Below are 15,000 nucleotides of genomic sequence, written 5' to 3' on the forward strand. Positions count from 1 at the left end.
CTGCTGCTGCTGCTGCTGCTGCTGCTGCTGCTGCTGCTGCTGCTGCTGCTGCTGCTGCTGGAGACGGGCTGTTGGGCTTTTTCGGGCGTCGTCAGGGTCTTTTGCGGGGACTTGGGAAACGAAGTCACGGACGAAGTCCTCGCGAGTGCCTTCCGCAAGTACAAGTCCTTCGACAAGGCCCGCGTCGTTCGCGACAAGAGAACGGGAAAGACCAAGGGCTACGGTGAGCCTTCTGCTGCAGCAGCAGCAGCAGCAGCAGCAGCAGGCGGCGCTGCTGCTGCTGAAGCGCTGAAAGACAGCTGGCGTGGAGTTTGCTGCTGCTTGCAGGCTTTGTGTCCTTCACGGACCCCAACGACATGCTGAAGGCGCTGAAGGAAATGAACTACAAATACGTCGGCAACAGACCCATTCGGGTGCTGCGCAGCAAGTGGAAGGAGAGGTGCAGCAAAGTCTCAGTTCAGCTTTCGCCTGCTGCAGTCCGCAGCAACTTAGTTCTCGATTTTCCCAAGACAAATGGCCGCACAGGAGTGGCTTTCAACTAACGGGGCTTCTCCCGCTGCTGTTGCTGCAGTGCCTGCGGCGCATGCACTCGCGGCGAACTCGTCTTGTGCGTTTTTGCTCTCAGGGAAATCGACTCGCAGAAGAACAAACAACTTGCAGTGAGTTCAACCTGCAGACAGCTGGGGGGCGCGGGGGTTCGCTTGCTTTCCTTCAACTGCTTGCGTGGCTGTGCAAAAGTCGCGGCGCTGCATGCAGTCCGGCGATCCTTCTCTTTTGTCTTCAGTCTATCGTTTCAAAAGTGGAAAAGAATGATTCGAAGACGCTTCGAAAGTTCAAAAAGCTCGGCGTCAACATCAACGGAGGCAAAGCCGGTGAGCAAGCAGCCTGGCAGCGGCGAAGTCGCAGCCCCGGATCCTGCACTGCGGGCTCTTTGTCCACTTCACGTAGTCTTGAATTCGAGAGTTCCTCCGAAGCTTATTTGCTTCTCTTTTGCGGGCTTCTGCTTCTTGCAGCGAGGAACCACGAGATCTTGGCGAGCCAGGCGCCGAAGATCAGGAAGAACTACGTGCCCCCCGTGGCCTACGGCCGCATGACTTACCAGTACATCAAGGGCGCTGCCCCCGCCCTCCCGGCTCCAGCGCCCGGCACAGGAGCTTCTTCACACTTGCTGGACGACATTTAAGGCATGGCGTCCAGCGACGGCGGCCACTGGCTGCAGAGTTCAGGCAAAGCCGCAGCAGTCGTTCGTGCAAGTCGTTCTTGAATTGGCACGGCCGCTCTTTCGAATGGTGCCGGCAGTGTGTTTAGACTCAATTTTCTCACCAAAGAACCGATACAGGTTGCAAGCTTTGCTGGCTTTGACACTGCGCAGTCCAGGGCCCTCACGGATAGGTCATGAGAGTCCACCACATAGCCTAGTGGGGCGAATGCGTACTCACTGCGAACTTACTGAGGATTCGCCCTCTCTGTGTGAAGGGCGAATCCACTCTTCTTTTTAGTAGTCGCGGGACCCTTTCATGCGTATCGTTCGATTCAACTTTCATTTGTCGTTGAATTCATGTTTTTGCTCGTTATTCATGCATGCGCGTTCCCCTAGCATGTACAATTTTAGTTTGTAGCAGTGCAGTTCGTCACAAGCCGTCGCAGAAACAAAGAAGCGCGAACAAGGCACTCACTAAAGTAACATTTCACTCAAGAGGGCATTGCTAGACTACCGACTGTTTTCCACCGAAATGCAGCGACGAGCAGCACTTCTGCGGGGCTGTGCAAAATGTCAGTTTGCCAGCAGCATATAAACATACATTGTATCACATGCAAATTAGCTAAGGGGAGGTGCCACTGAAGTCTATCAACTTCCTAAGCTGTGACTGAGGCGCGCGAAATGCGCAACAGGAAAGATCATGCGCAAGTCGGCCGCTTCTGACGGCTCTAACGATTTCAACTATTGGCGGAGCGTTTGCTTCGCTGTAGGTGGTGCGAAGTTGTAATGAACCGAGTAGTTCAGTTGAACGCGCACTGCAGCGCTCACTCGTTCTTGAACAGTTGAAAATGGTCTCACAGCTGAGAGGCGTAGGCACGACGGCGGGGCAACTGCTTCCGACTCTCTTGAACGCGGAAAATGGCGAGAAGCCGCAGGAAAATTGAAAGTGAAGCCGTGATCGGTGGCTTTCTGAAATATGGCGCGGGGGTGTGGGTTCGTGAGGCGAAGTGGCATGACCTTTGAGGTGTCGAGACAGCTCGGGAGTTGCAGCTGCGCAGTTTGGCGGCGCGCCGTCAGATGTCCACTGATTGTGATTTTGAACTTTTGGTTGGAGGGCCGTTTCATGCTACCCATTCGACTAGACAAGATGTCGGCCTGTCAAGCGGCGTTGGCCCCTGAGGCCGGGGTGATCCTGCCCAAGAGCAAGATCAGCGAGGATCTTCTGAACATCCTGGTGCACGACGCCGCGGGAGCGTCCGTGATAGGTAAGCTTGTCTCGGTTCATCTCTTCTCCGCTGGGGCTGCATGAAACACTGCGGCTGCCTCCAGGCCTCCCTCTTCCCGGCGCGACTGAAGAAGCCGCGACTGAAGAGAAGACGGAAGATGCGGCTCTGGCGCAGCAAGCTGAAGCCCTCTCCGGCTTTCCCCGTCGCTATGCCACTGTTGAAGAAGTCGACGAAGCCATCTGCAACAACCGCAGACGGGTAAGCGCGAAGCTGCTGCAAGTCCGGCTGAGTTGGTGTCAGTGATTGTCGCCTCTCCAGTTCCTGACGGCGCTCTCTGTCGGCATCCTGACGGAGCTCTTCCTGTTCTCCATGACCATCTCTCCGTTCCACACGGGAGGCGTTGCCCGTGCGCTTGCCCAGACGTTGACGAACGTCAGCAGCCTCTGGTAGGAAAGCGCGAACTCTCTTGAAGCCGCACGGCCAAAGTTGAGCTGTGTTGTTCTTATAGGAAGCTCACCATTGTTGTCCGCGGCTTCTACGTCGCTACCCTCTTTGCGTTCTCGTCCAAGGCCTACTTCGCGAAGGTCGCCGCCAGCAGCGACTGGCGCTCCGTCTTCAACGTCGCCCTCGCTGGAATGCTGCTTGAGCTCGTCTTCACCCTTCTCGTCAAGTAATTGAACACCCAACAAATTGCAACCAGCGAACACGATAATGTACTTGCGCTTCAGGAGGCTCAACATCGTCGCATTCGTCACCCGGGCACTGATCGGTAGGCTGCTTGCGAGCGGAACTTATGTTCGACACACACGCTCACGTGCGATTCCTTCAGCTTTCTACGCGACAACCCTGGCCAGCATCGTCGCCGCAACAAGCAGCGAATACGTCGCCGTTGCTCCTGCCACTGTCTAATCTGGCAGCTTGCGTAACGCGTGTCGTTAGCTCAAGACTTTTGACTTCGTATCCTTACCCAGACTCTTGTTTCGAGACCGCTTTCGACTACATGCTTCACAACACAGTTGAACTCGCTGTCAAGTGTATGTAGTGGCTACGCGACACCAAATTTCACATAGCCTTAGTCCTCTGTTTCACAGAAAAAAGATAAGGTGAGCCGGCTAGAGAAGGGAAGTGCACGTGCTTGATGTGATAAATCAACATTGAGGCTACGGTAATTGGGTGCAGAAGATGCATAGTTCCTTCCGGGGCAATCTCTGCACCGAGGGACAGAAAAATGTCTGGCTTGAAGATAGAATGTTTTGCTTTCGCGCGTCTTGATGCGTCCTTGGGAGTCCCTGGGGAAACGGGGGAACTTTCAGGCAAACTGGTGGAGTCCTCTCTTGGCTCCTTTTTGCTGCTGCCCATTATCGAACTATTTATTAGACTCCAATCCAGAACAAGGCAAACGCCCTTCTTCTTTTCTTGTTCAAAAAGCCCTGCTGTTCGTACGGGGGTGCCACTTTCATGAGGCACACACAAAGCCAACTCTTTAGCTCGACAAAGCTGAATCAGTTCCTCTGCACTGCCTCGACGATACGGTAGCCAAAAGAGAGCTCCCTATGGGTAAGGTACACAAATACATGCAAATACATGAATACAAAAATAGTGAAACGAACTTAAAACGGTTTAACCATATTCAGGTGGCATCGTGTATGCTGATATCGTCGCACTTGTGATGCTGCCGTACCTGTGACGCCCTTATTGCAAGCGGGTTGAATACATCAGGGCACGACGGCAAGATCCAAGCGCCCTGCCACTGCAGAGCAGCTGCAGTTCTAAGCAATGTTCCAACTGTTCCTGGATCCAGGTCTTCCGCGGAGTGCTTTGATGCCGTTGACTGATCTATTCGTCCCAGAGACGGCGGAATGTTGCCCAGGCAGAGCAGTAGCCGAATGTCCGCGAAGTCTTGCGCTTGATCTGGCATTCGCATCTCAGCAACGCAGCCGTCGTCGTAAGATTGAAAGCCCGCCACCTGAAAGCACTTGCATTGAGGTGTTGCGCATTTCCCTTGGCTTGAACTCCACCACGAACTTATAGATGACGACTACTCAGTGTTGTCTAGCGTACCTTCCGTAGAATTCGGTTGCTGACAAAGTGCGTCTCGACGTTTGTGTTCAGCCGAGAGCGCGTTTTGAAGTAGTCGGAGTGCCTCGCATCCTGGAGAGGCAGTTCAATTTTGGCATTGTGCGTTGCGTTGCTGGTTTGTTCATTGAGTGGAGGACTTCCAGCGCTGTATAGAGAAGGGAGTAAAGCCTGTAGCGCTGCCAAGCCTCGACGACGGACGGCCAAACGCCTGCAGGGGAAGTTGCTGAGTAGCTCGCATACAAGCGTCTTTCCCGTGGCGATGACGCTTTGCCGCAAGTCTCTGAGCGGAGCGCATGCAAAGAACGCAGCAGGAGTGCATGCGCAGCAAAGAACCAGACTAAGGGCTCTGGCGCCCGGAAGCAAACGGCACTCCCACTGCAGCTGACCTGTAGGCTGCGTTGCCGGCCACCCGCAGAAGGTGCTTCACTAGAGGATCTCCAAGTCGCTTCACATTTCTGCTGCGAGTTCCGTCCCTCAGCTGGGCCTGCAGGCGCCTCTCGAGTTTGTCCCGGCGTTCTGCGTCAGTGAGGCAGGCGAAGTCGGTCTTCGGCGCTGCATGCAAGTGCGAGTGTTGGAGCTTTTTGCTGGAATTGGAAGCGCCGAAGTCAGCAGCTTTGGAACCCTTTTGGTTTAGCGACGAAGTTTCCTCAGGCCCTGGTCCCATTTCGAAATGCCATAGCGAGCCCCACTGGCAACGCCACCGACGCCGCTAGTTGTGAGCCTTTGCAAGTTTAGAAACAAGAAAATGAGAACAGTCTGCAAAACATTGGCTGCAGGTTCAGGTTTGTTTCTAAATGCTTCAATGCGCAGTGGATCGGGCGAGCCTCGGCGGCAGCCCCAAGTGGGGCTGCTGCCGAGGGAAGGACTGACTGAAGGAAACAAATAAAGAAATCTTTGAAGACTTTTGAAAAATCAAAAGCGTTCATGCATTGAAACTTGATCTGCTCTTTGTAGCGCTTTTCGTGGAGTTTGGACCCCTGCCGTCCGCTGTTAAGGTTACCGATTCAGAATTTCAGTTCTGCACAGCAAAAGTGTTCTCTAGGCTTTATCGCTACCGCCAGAAACTCAATTTCTTCATTTCCTCCTAACTAAATTTTAAACAGCTTTTGAGATTCCGCTTTGTACTAAAGTGTGCAGATCCCAGTGGTAACCCCAAGGTGTGCAGTCTTGCCTCTGGCGAGTAGCCAGGGAACTTGCGCGAATGAACAGTTTTTCTTCGTTTCCTGTTTTCCTGCAGCCCCTTTGGCTTTTCAACTCTAAATAAACTATAAATTTGGGAGAAATTCGCTTTAATTTGAAACGCAGCTTCAACAACTACTGTCGGCTGCAGCACTTCTCGGTCTTCCCAGGAGTGTCTGCAGGATCTGGTGAACAGCTGCTAAAGTGTCGTTTTGAACTTGAAGTAATTTGCGTTTTCCATTATTGTTTTTCATTTGAGAAGCCGCACTTCGAAGTTTTCACTTCGACTGCGAGGAACCGCAACGTTGCTGAGCGGCGCTGCAACCAAAAGAGGAGTTGGAGAGCAGCGAAGCTGCGACTGCGCAGACGAAGTTCGAAAACGGCAAAGTGCTGCAGTTTGCAGTTTCGAGTTTTGCACTTTCGAGTTTTGCAGTTTTGAGTTTTGCAGTTTCGAGTTTTGCAGTTTCGAGTTTTTGAGTTCGTCCCTTCGAAACAGTCGCTGGGAGCAAAGCAAAGCAGCGCCACTGCAAAGCCAAACTATTCCAAAGCAAAACTATTCCAAAGCAGTGCTGTTGGAAAGCAAAACTGTTGGAAAGCAGTGCTGTTGGAAAGCAAAACTATTGGAAAGCAGTGCTGTTGGAAAGCAGTTATTAAGTTATTTAGAAGTCTTTCAATTCTTGCGGGCGGATTGCTGAGAAAGCAGCTCTGTTGGAAAGCAGTGCTGTTGGAAAGCAAAACTATTGGAAAGCAGCACTGTTGGAAAGCAAAACTTCTGTAAAGCAGCTCTATTGGAAAGCCAAACTATTGCAAAGCAGCTCTGTTGGAAAGCAGTGCTGTTGGAAAGCAAAACTGTTGCAAAGCAGCACTGTTGTAAAGCAAAACTGTTGGAAAGCAGTGCTGTTGGAAAGCAAAACTGTTGTAAAGCAGCACTGTTGTAAAGCAAAACTGTTGGAAAGCAGTGCTGTTGGAAAGCAGTGCTGTTGGAAAGCAGCTTTACTGTATTCAGATTGTGAAGTTAGTTGGAAGGCTTTCGACTCTCGCGGGCGGATTGCTGAGAAAGGCGCTCGGGCGTTTTGTCAGTCAGTTCGTTTGCAAGTGCGAATTTGACGCTGAGACGAAAGGCGGCGTGAAGTGCTTTGCTGCTTTTCTTCTGCAAACTGCCGGCAAGCATTTTATCGTCTTTGGGAAATAAAGAAAAGAAAAAAGAAAAGAAAAGAAAGAAAAAAAAAAAGAAAAGAAAAGAAAGAAAAAAGAAAAGAAAAGAAAAGAAAAGAAAAGAAAAGAAAAGAAAAGAAAAGAAAGGAAAAGAAAAGGAAGAAAAGAAAGAAAAAAGAAAAGAAAAGAAAGAAAAGAAAGAAAAGAAGAAAAGACTTTCAAGAAAGCAGCAGCTCAAGTCAGTTCGCCCCGCGGCTTTCGAAGTTGCCGCGGAGTTTTCAACGCAGCGAACTTTGCCTTCGAAAGTCCGCCTTTTGTCTTTTCATTTCTTTTCTTTTCTTTTCACTTTCCTCTCCTTTTGTCTTCTTTTCTTTTCTTTTCACTTTCCTCTCCTTTTACCTTTTCATTTATTTTCTTTTCTTTTCTCTGCACTTTCCTCTCCTTTTATCTTTTCTATTTATTTCCTTTTCTCTTCTTTTTCCTCTCCTTTTGTCTTTTCATTTATTTTCTTTTTTCTTCTTTTCACTTTCCCTCCTTTTATCTTTTCTATTTATTTTCTTTTCTTTTCACTTTCCCTCCTTTTGTCTTTTCATTTATTTTCTTTTTTCTTCACTTTTCCTCCTTTTGTCTTTTCATGAAAGCTTTTGCCCGCAGTTGAACTTCTGCGTTTGAACTCGAGTTGGAACTCAACTGAGTTCAACTCCGAGCGGAAAACTTCGAAGGCTTTTCGGAAAGTTTTTTCGCTTTGCAAGTAAAGGCGAATTCGAAGCAGCTTTTTGCGAAATGCGGCGAAGAGAAAAGGAGGAGAAGAGAACTGGAAGGCCCTGGAGAGGAACTGAGGAGTTAAATGAATCAAAAGAAGAATTTGTCAACTGAAATGCAATTTTTGAACAGAGAGGTGTACGGACTCTTGAAGAAAAAAGAAAAGAGAAGACACAAACGGAGCTGCTAAAGGGAAAAAGCAGCTCTAAAAGAAGAAGAGTCTGTTCAAGAAATGGGAATGTCCAAAAGAAATAAAAGAAATAAAAGAAATTAAAAGAAATTAAAAGAAATTAAAAGAAATAAAAAGAAATAAATTCTCTAAAAGAAGCCGAGTCTGTTCAAGAAATGGGAATGTCCAAAAGAAATAAAAGAAATAAAAGAAATAAAAGAAATAAAAAGAAATAAAAAGAAATAAAAAGAAATAAATTTATTTCTGAAGGCGCAGCTGCAGTTCAGAAAGCCTGAGGCGCTTGAGGCTGCCGCTGGAGTGTACAGACACCTCGTGGCGCTGGGTGTGCGGGAAGTAAGAAGTGACAGTACAGCTTTCCCACAAGTCGCAGTCTGCAGCAGCAACAAACATGAAAACCTGCAATCAAATCAAAACCCCAGCAGCAGCAGCAGCAGCAGCAGCAGCAGCAGCAGCAGCAGCAGCAGCAGCAGCAGCAGCAGCAGCAGAGCCTTTTAATTGCGGAGTTCAAGTCCGAAAGGAACAGCAACTTACACTTCTCCGAAATCAAAAGATCCGCCCCGACCAGCAGCCAGGGCGACTCGACGCTCTGCTGCCGCAGCGCCTGGAAAGGAAAAGAAATAAAAGAAATTAAATGCAAATTTAAATGCAATTAAATCCATTTGCTGTTTGCTTTTTAATAATCAAACAAAGAATAGAACAAATAAAAAGAAAGTGCGCAATAAATCAAACTAAAATGCCAACTGGGAAGTCAAAAGCAAGAAACTTAATAACTCTAGCAGCAGCAGCAGCAGCAGCAGCAGCAGCAGCAGCAGCAGCAGCAGCAGCAGCAGCAAGAGACCTGCAGCAGCGAAAGAAGCAAAGCTGCTGCTGCTGCTTCAGATGCATTTAAAGAGTTGTTGCACTCGCCTCAGACTCCTGGTGTTTGTCTCGAAGCAAATTCGAAGTCCTTTGACTTTTCTTTGTTGCTGTTGCTGCTGCTGGTGCTGCTGCTGCTGGAGCTGCTGCTGCTGCTGCTGCTGCTGGAGCTGCTGCTGCTGCTGCTGCTGCTGGTGCTGCTGCTGCTGGAGCTGCTGCTACTGCTGCTGCTGGAGCTGCAGCTTTTGCTGCTGCTTCGCTGCCTCCCCTGTTCAACTTGCTGCGAGTCCCCCGGCTGCTGCTGCGGAGCGCATGCAGCGCATCTTTCTTTTCCTCCGGCTGAATCAAAAGAAATAAACAAATAAAAGTAATTAATTAATCAATTAATTAATTAATTAACTAATTAATTAATTAATTAATTAATTAATTAATTAATTAATTAGTTAATTAATGAAGAAATGTCCTACTGACTTTGCTGCTTGCTTCGCTTGCTGCGCCCTTGTGTGCTGCTGCAGTGTCACTTCGCTGCTGCTGCCTCTTTTTGGTTTTGATTTCTTTTTTGGATTCATTTTTGTTTTTAATTTCTTTTTCTGTTTCTTCTTTTTGAATTTCTTTTTCTTTTCCTTTTTTTGTTTTTAATTTCTTTTTCTGTTTCTTCTTTTTGAATTTCTTTTTCTTTTCCTTTTTTGTTTTTAATTTCCTTTTCTGTTTCTTTTTGAATTTCTTTTTCTTTTCCTTTTTTGTTTTTAATTTCTTTTTCTGTTTTCATTTTCAACTTCTTTTTGCTGCTCCTTCTGCTGCTCGACGCGTAACACAGCAGCGCCTCCTCCACTGCGGCGCACACGAGATAAATTCAATAAATTCAATAAATAAATAAATAAATAATAAATAAATAATAAATAATAAATAAATAAATAAATAAATAAATAAATAAATAAATAAATAAATAAATAAATAAATAAATAAATAAATAGCAATGAAGAAGCCGCTTACAGTATTCCATTTGCAAGATTGTCTGTACACCGCAGCTGCGGTACTTTTTAGCGGGCAGCTTTGTGCTCGGCTTCGTGCTGCTGCTGCTGCCTGCTGCTGCTGTTGCTGCTGCTGCTTCTGTTGCTGCTGCTGCTGCTGCTGCTTCTGTTGCTGCTGCTGTTGCTGTTGTTGCTGCTGCTGCTGCCGTTGAAGGAACTGAAGTCTCAACAGCACCGGCGGGTGCCTCTTCCGGCGTCTGCTCGTGCTGCTGCTGCTCGTGCTGCTGCTGCTCGTGCTGCTGCTGCTCGTGCTGCTGCTGCTGCTGCTGCTGCTGCTCGCCCCCAGGGGATTGATAGGATTCAGGAAGAGAGCGTCTGATGTGGCAGGCGTTGGCAGCAAAAGTGGGAATTAATTTATTGAACTTTTCTTTTTTTTCTTTTATCTTTCTCCCTTTGCTTTTGACTTCAGCTTCTGGCTTTTGTGTCTTCTTGGCCTTTGCTGCTGCTGCCTTGGAGCTGCTGAGGGGCCCTTCTGCTTTTGTTGCTGCTGCATGCGTCCGGTTGTGCAGCTTTCGAGAGGCAGGGAGAGCCACTGCTGCTGCTGCTGCTGCTGCTGCTGCTGCACCTGCTGTTGTCTCTGCCGCTGGCTCCATTGCTGCCGCTGCTGCTGCTGCTGCTGCTGCAGTTGCTGCTGCCGTTGTTGCTGCTGCTGCGGGTTCTGTTGCCGGCGCCTGTGCTGCTGCAGCTGCAGCTGTTTCTATTGCACCTTCTGGCCGTGGCGTTTGTGCCGCAGCAACAGCAGAAGCAGCAGCAACAGCAGAAGCAGCAGCAGCAGCCGCTGTTGCTGCTGGCTGCGGCGTTCGTGCTGCAGCAGCCATAGCGGCAGCAGCGGCAGCTACTGCTGCTGCTTCTGCCTCCGCTGCTTCTGCTGCCGCCGCTTCTGCTGCCGCTGCTTCTGCTGCTGCCTCTTCTGCTGCTGCCTCTTCTGCTGCTGCCTCTTCTGCTGCTGCTGCTTCTGCTGCTGCTGCTTCTGCTGCTGCTTGCTGCTGCTCCTCTGCTGCGGGGCGCAGCGTCGATTGTATGAGCATTTGCACGTCTTGCTTCGAAAGGCGCCGCAGCAGCTGCTCCAGGGGCAGCTCTTCCAAACAAGTCGAGACATCCGATGCCTTCGACGACAGCTGCTGCTCCCCTGCTGCTGCTGCTGCTGCTGCTGCTGCTGCTGCTGCTGCTGCTGGGTGGGAGGCTGTGGAGGCCGCAAAGGCAGCCAGCTGCGTTTCGCTGCAGCGAAAACGATGGGACTCAGGCAAGAGAGTCCTGGAGAAGCCCATGCTGCATGCTGCTTGCTGCCTGTTGGCAGCAGCAGCAGCAGCAGCAGCAGCAGCAGCTGGAGGTGCTGCTTGCAGCTGGCGGCTCGCTAGTCCCAAGTACAAATAAGGGTTCATGCTGCTCATGCTTCTGCCTTCCCTTGCTGCTGCTGCTGCTGCTGCTGCTGCTCTGTTGAAGGGATAATAACTCATGCTTGGCTGCAGACAGTCCAGCTGGTGCAGCTCTGCTGCTGCTGCTGCTGCTCTATCTCCTTGCCTTTCCCGATGTGAAAAGGCCTGTTGTTGCTCTTCTTGTGGCTGCTGCTGCCGCTGCTGCTGCTGCTGCTGTTGCTGCTGCTGCTGTTGCTGCTGCTGCTGCTGTTGCTGCTGCTGCCGTTGCTGCCACTCCAAGGCTCTAAAGCTGCCGGCACAGCCGTCGCCCTTTGCTGCTGCACTTGCGGTGAGTGCTCTTTTATTGCCTTCTTGTTCCCCGCTGCTGCGCTCTGTCTCCCCACTCGGCCGTTTCCGCTGCTGCTGCTGCTGCTGCTGCTGCTGCTGCTGCTGCTGCTGCTGCTGCAGTTTGGCGTTTGCTGCCAGCAGCTGCTGAGAGCTTGATGAGAGCTCCTGTGCGTTCCAGCCACAGGCTTCTGTCTCCATGTGTTTCCTCAGAGTTTCGTGTTTGCGGTAAATCCGATTAGAAGAGCAGTAGGCGCCTGCAGGGGTTTGCTGCTGTTGCTGCTGCTGCTGCTGCTGCGTCAGTGGGGTTTTGCTGCCTTACACTTCAGCCAAAAGCGGGCCTTCGAGTCGGCAGCGGCCTTGCTGTCGCAGTACTTGAGGTACCTGCGGTGTACGTACACCGCAGCAGCAGCGTGAAACAAAGAAGATCTGGAAGCAGCAGCAACTCAACAAACCTGTATTTGCTGCTGTGCTGCAGGATGCCCTCCAGCCGCATGTACTGCTGCAGCACTGTGGGCTTCCTCGCCTGTTTGTTTCAAATTAACTTCTTTTCAAAAGACTCTTCGAGCTGCGCAGACTTGCCTTGGGAGGGTCGCAGGCAGCTGCAGCAGCAGCAGCAGCAGCAGCAGCAGCACGCTGCGGCGAACTCACTGTGTCCGCCTGAGTTGAACAGCACTGAGACACACTAGCCCGAGACCCAGGGGGGCCCCCGGGGCCCCCGGGGGCCCCCGGGGCCCCGGGGGCCCCGGGGGCCCCCTGGGCCTTTGAGGCTGCTGCTGCTGCTGGCACTTGTGCTGCTTCTTTTTGGGTTGTGTGTCTGCTGCAGTCTTGGGAAAGGGGGAGGGGAAAGGAAAAGCCCTGGGAGCCGTCACAAGCTGCTGCTGCTGCTGCTGCTGCTTCTCGCAGCGAAGCAGCAGCAGCTTCTTGAGCTGCTGCTGGCATGCACCAGTTCTCCCGCGGGGCTTTCTGCTGCTGCTGCTGCTGCTGCTGCTGCTGCTGCTGCTGCTGCTGCTGCCTGTGGCCCCAAAAGGCGCCCAAAGCAGCAGCGGGGTTGCTGCGGAGGCTGCTGTCGGGCAGAGAGGCCCGCTGCTGCTCGTAGGAGCAGTTTGTCCTTAAGGACAGCGACTGGGAGCTCGAAGAAAATGGGTAAGGCAAAACAGTTTGGGGGGCCCCCTCGGGCCTCGAAGGGGGCCCCTGGGGCCCCTGGGGCCCCTGGGGCCCCTGGGGCGATTTGCTTGCCCCCAGGCCAGAGCAATAGGCCCGCGCCGCGGGCTGCGTCTGGCTGGGGGCCCAGGGGGGAAAGCTGTGGCGCTCAAGTCCGCTGCTGAACTCCGCGCTGCAGCGAGGGGGGGGGGCCCCGGGCCCCCCGAACTCTGCCTCTCGTGCTCATAAAAGCTGGAGTGGGTCTCGAGTGCATGCGCAGTTTGTGGGGAGGGGCGTTTGGGGGGCAGGGAAGTGCAGTCGGCAGCGGCGGCGGCTGCGCCGCTGTACAGGTTTGCGTTCCACCGCTGCTGAGAAGGCCAGTATCCTTGCGTATTTTGGGCTTCCTAACGAGTAATTTGTGCAACTATGTCGTGAGAAATGCAAAACAAAAAAGATTACCGTCGAATTCAAATTGAAAGCGCTGTATTCCCGGCATTCCGGTGGCGAGAGGTCCGGCGCGACGAGCTCCGATCTTTGAGAATATGCCATGTGAAGTTTTAAATCATTCAGACTTTTTGGCATCATTTTTAATGGCAAATGTTTAAAGAAAGAGGTGAACGGAAGCCTGCAAAGGCCGACATGAGCATATATTCTGTCGAGATCTTGCACGCGGGAGACACTCGAAACGAAGGCGACACAATGCGGAATAAATTAATTCTAAATTTCATATTAAGCTTTTAGTTAACTTTATTTTGCAAAATTAATTCCGAAAAGGCCAAAAGCGGTTGTTTTCAGTCGCCCAGGGCTCCACATCGAGCCGCTTTCCATTTTGTTTCCCAGGCGAGGCGGCTGCGCAAACTGCCGCAACCGCCGGCATTTCAAAAGCCTTTCGGCCTTTGACTTTCCGAATTTGATATTTGAATTCATATTTCCGCGGATCAGCGGCTATTAAGTTTGCACGCCGCCGCAGGACTTCCCCGTTAGTCTGCACTGCGGCGCGCTGGACGTGATCGCGGGGAAACCCCGCAGCTGAGGGGGAAATGAGGACTTTGAAGGACGAAAAGCATTTAAAGAGCGTTTGAATAATTGGGAATTTTGAATTTAAAGTTCGAAGTGGAGTTTTTTGCGCGTTTGCGTTGTGGCTGCCGCGGCGAGTCCCAAAGTTGAATATCTGCAGCCCCGGAAGCCGGGGAGTTGAAGGAGGGCTTTTTGCGGCGTTTTTTAGCGAAAAGGCACTAAAAGGCGAATTAATTTGAATTAAAGAAGCAAAGAAGCGAAGAAGTCGAAAGTGGTGGCGCGAGAGAGTGAAGTTGAACTAAGTCGGGGGTTTGTCTGCACGGTGCAGCAGCAGCAGCAGCAGGGTCACTTAGCCGGAAAATGGCATTTTGAGCTGCTTTTTTTTCCTTTTTTTCGAAAAAGAAATGAGCATTTCTCTTCTGCACTGGCTGGAAAGCCTGGAGCTTTCCAAGCCCATCGTTTGCGTGGAAACGGACTTCTCCGACGGCTTCCTCTTCGCGGAAGTGCTGCTGCGGCTGTCGCTGCTGCGGGACCTGCGGGGCTTCGCGGGCTGCGGCGGCGCGGCCGCGCAGGCGCAGAACTTCGCGGCTTTGCGGCCAGCTTTGGAGACAGTCGGAATTCGGCTAAGTGCAGCTTCCGTGCAGAACATAGTCAGCAGCAAGTCGGGCGCAGCAGCGCGGCTGCTGCAGCGGATTCGCGCTGCTGCTGAGCAGCAGCAGCAGCAGCAGCAGCAGCAGCAGCAGCAAGGGGCCTCAGCAGCCCCCCCCGCGGCTCAGTCTCAAAAACCGCAAAAAGAAAAAACTGAAAAGTCCCCGAAAGGCCCAACTCGGAAAGCTGCGCCGCCGGGCGCTTCGGGTGTATCTCCACCTCGCGCCGCGCCCGCGGGCCCCGCCCTTTCCTTCACTTCTTCTTTTCCTCACAAAACAAAAACTTCTTCAAGTCCCGCCGCCAGGGCCCAACTCTTCGACTCCATTCAACAGTTCGAACTCAGCCTCCAGCGCCAGGGCCTCGCCAGCCCCCCGGGGGCCCCCCTGCCCCCCTCGGGGGGCCCCTCTTCCCCCCGCTCGCCCCGGCCTGCAGAGGGCCCCCGCGCCTCGGGGGCCCCGGGGGCCCCGGGGGCCCCCGTGGCTCCGGGGGGCCCCCCGGGGGGGCCCCCGGGGGGGCCCCCCGGGGGCCCCCCGGGGGCGGGGGGCCCCGCAGGGGGGCCCCCCGGGGGCCCCTCTGTGGGGGGCGAGCGGGACGTGGAAGAAGTGCTGCAGCAAATGTGGCTGCGGCTGCCTTCGGCGCAGAGCCAAGCGGAGTTCAATGCGCAGCTGCTGCAGCAGCTGCATGCAGCAAAAGAAGCTCAAGAAGCAGAAAGCTGCGAAAGGGCCCGGAGGCGGCAGCAGCTGCTGATGCAGCAGGCGCAGCAGTGCAGGGAGCTCCTCTCTGCCCACGTCGCTGCTGCTGCTGCTGCGCCCGC

At 52.3% G+C, this 15,000-nt stretch overlaps 5 protein-coding genes across 5 annotated transcripts in view; 3 read left to right on the top strand and 2 right to left on the bottom strand.

The window, feature by feature from the left end:
- Positions 1 to 95: 95 nt before the first annotated feature.
- Positions 96 to 1,183, top strand: ENH_00046380 (RNA recognition motif-containing protein, putative; the record flags this gene model as incomplete). The annotated part of the gene is made up of 5 exons (XM_013581012.1): positions 96 to 223; positions 328 to 439; positions 626 to 659; positions 785 to 872; positions 1,014 to 1,183. Coding segments are annotated over 5 exons (532 nt in total), but the record flags the coding sequence as incomplete, so codon positions are not given.
- A 1,165-nt stretch (positions 1,184 to 2,348) lies between these two features.
- ENH_00046390 (hypothetical protein, conserved) lies at positions 2,349 to 3,101 on the top strand (the record flags this gene model as incomplete). The annotated part of the gene is made up of 4 exons (XM_013581013.1): positions 2,349 to 2,466; positions 2,531 to 2,685; positions 2,746 to 2,873; positions 2,936 to 3,101. 4 exons carry the CDS (start codon positions 2,349 to 2,351, stop codon positions 3,099 to 3,101), a joined length of 567 nt encoding a protein of 188 aa, XP_013436467.1.
- Positions 3,102 to 3,489: 388 nt separating this feature from the next.
- ENH_00046400 (hypothetical protein, conserved) lies at positions 3,490 to 5,170 on the bottom strand (the record flags this gene model as incomplete). Its single annotated transcript, XM_013581014.1, has 4 exons — positions 3,490 to 3,978; positions 4,109 to 4,393; positions 4,489 to 4,786; positions 4,893 to 5,170. 4 exons carry the CDS (start codon positions 5,168 to 5,170, stop codon positions 3,490 to 3,492), a joined length of 1,350 nt encoding a protein of 449 aa, XP_013436468.1.
- Positions 5,171 to 8,699: 3,529 nt separating this feature from the next.
- ENH_00046410 (hypothetical protein, conserved) lies at positions 8,700 to 13,017 on the bottom strand (the record flags this gene model as incomplete). Its single annotated transcript, XM_013581015.1, has 4 exons — positions 8,700 to 8,986; positions 9,641 to 11,546; positions 12,030 to 12,751; positions 12,981 to 13,017. The coding sequence occupies 4 exons, from the start codon at positions 13,015 to 13,017 to the stop codon at positions 8,700 to 8,702; spliced, it is 2,952 nt and encodes a 983-aa protein (XP_013436469.1).
- A 925-nt stretch (positions 13,018 to 13,942) lies between these two features.
- The window catches only part of ENH_00046420 (hypothetical protein, conserved), a gene marked incomplete at both ends in the record, with an annotated part of 12,177 nt that continues 11,119 nt past the window's right edge, over positions 13,943 to 15,000 (top strand). The window contains one exon of the mRNA XM_013581016.1: positions 13,943 to 15,000. This exon is cut by the window's right edge and continues 2,002 nt beyond it. Within this exon, the coding sequence (XP_013436470.1) occupies positions 13,943 to 15,000 (1,058 nt within the window).

This window comes from Eimeria necatrix, genomic scaffold, assembly GCF_000499385.1.
Source record: "Eimeria necatrix Houghton genomic scaffold, Enh_scaff354, whole genome shotgun sequence".
Taxonomy (NCBI): Eukaryota; Apicomplexa; class Conoidasida; order Eucoccidiorida; family Eimeriidae; genus Eimeria; species Eimeria necatrix.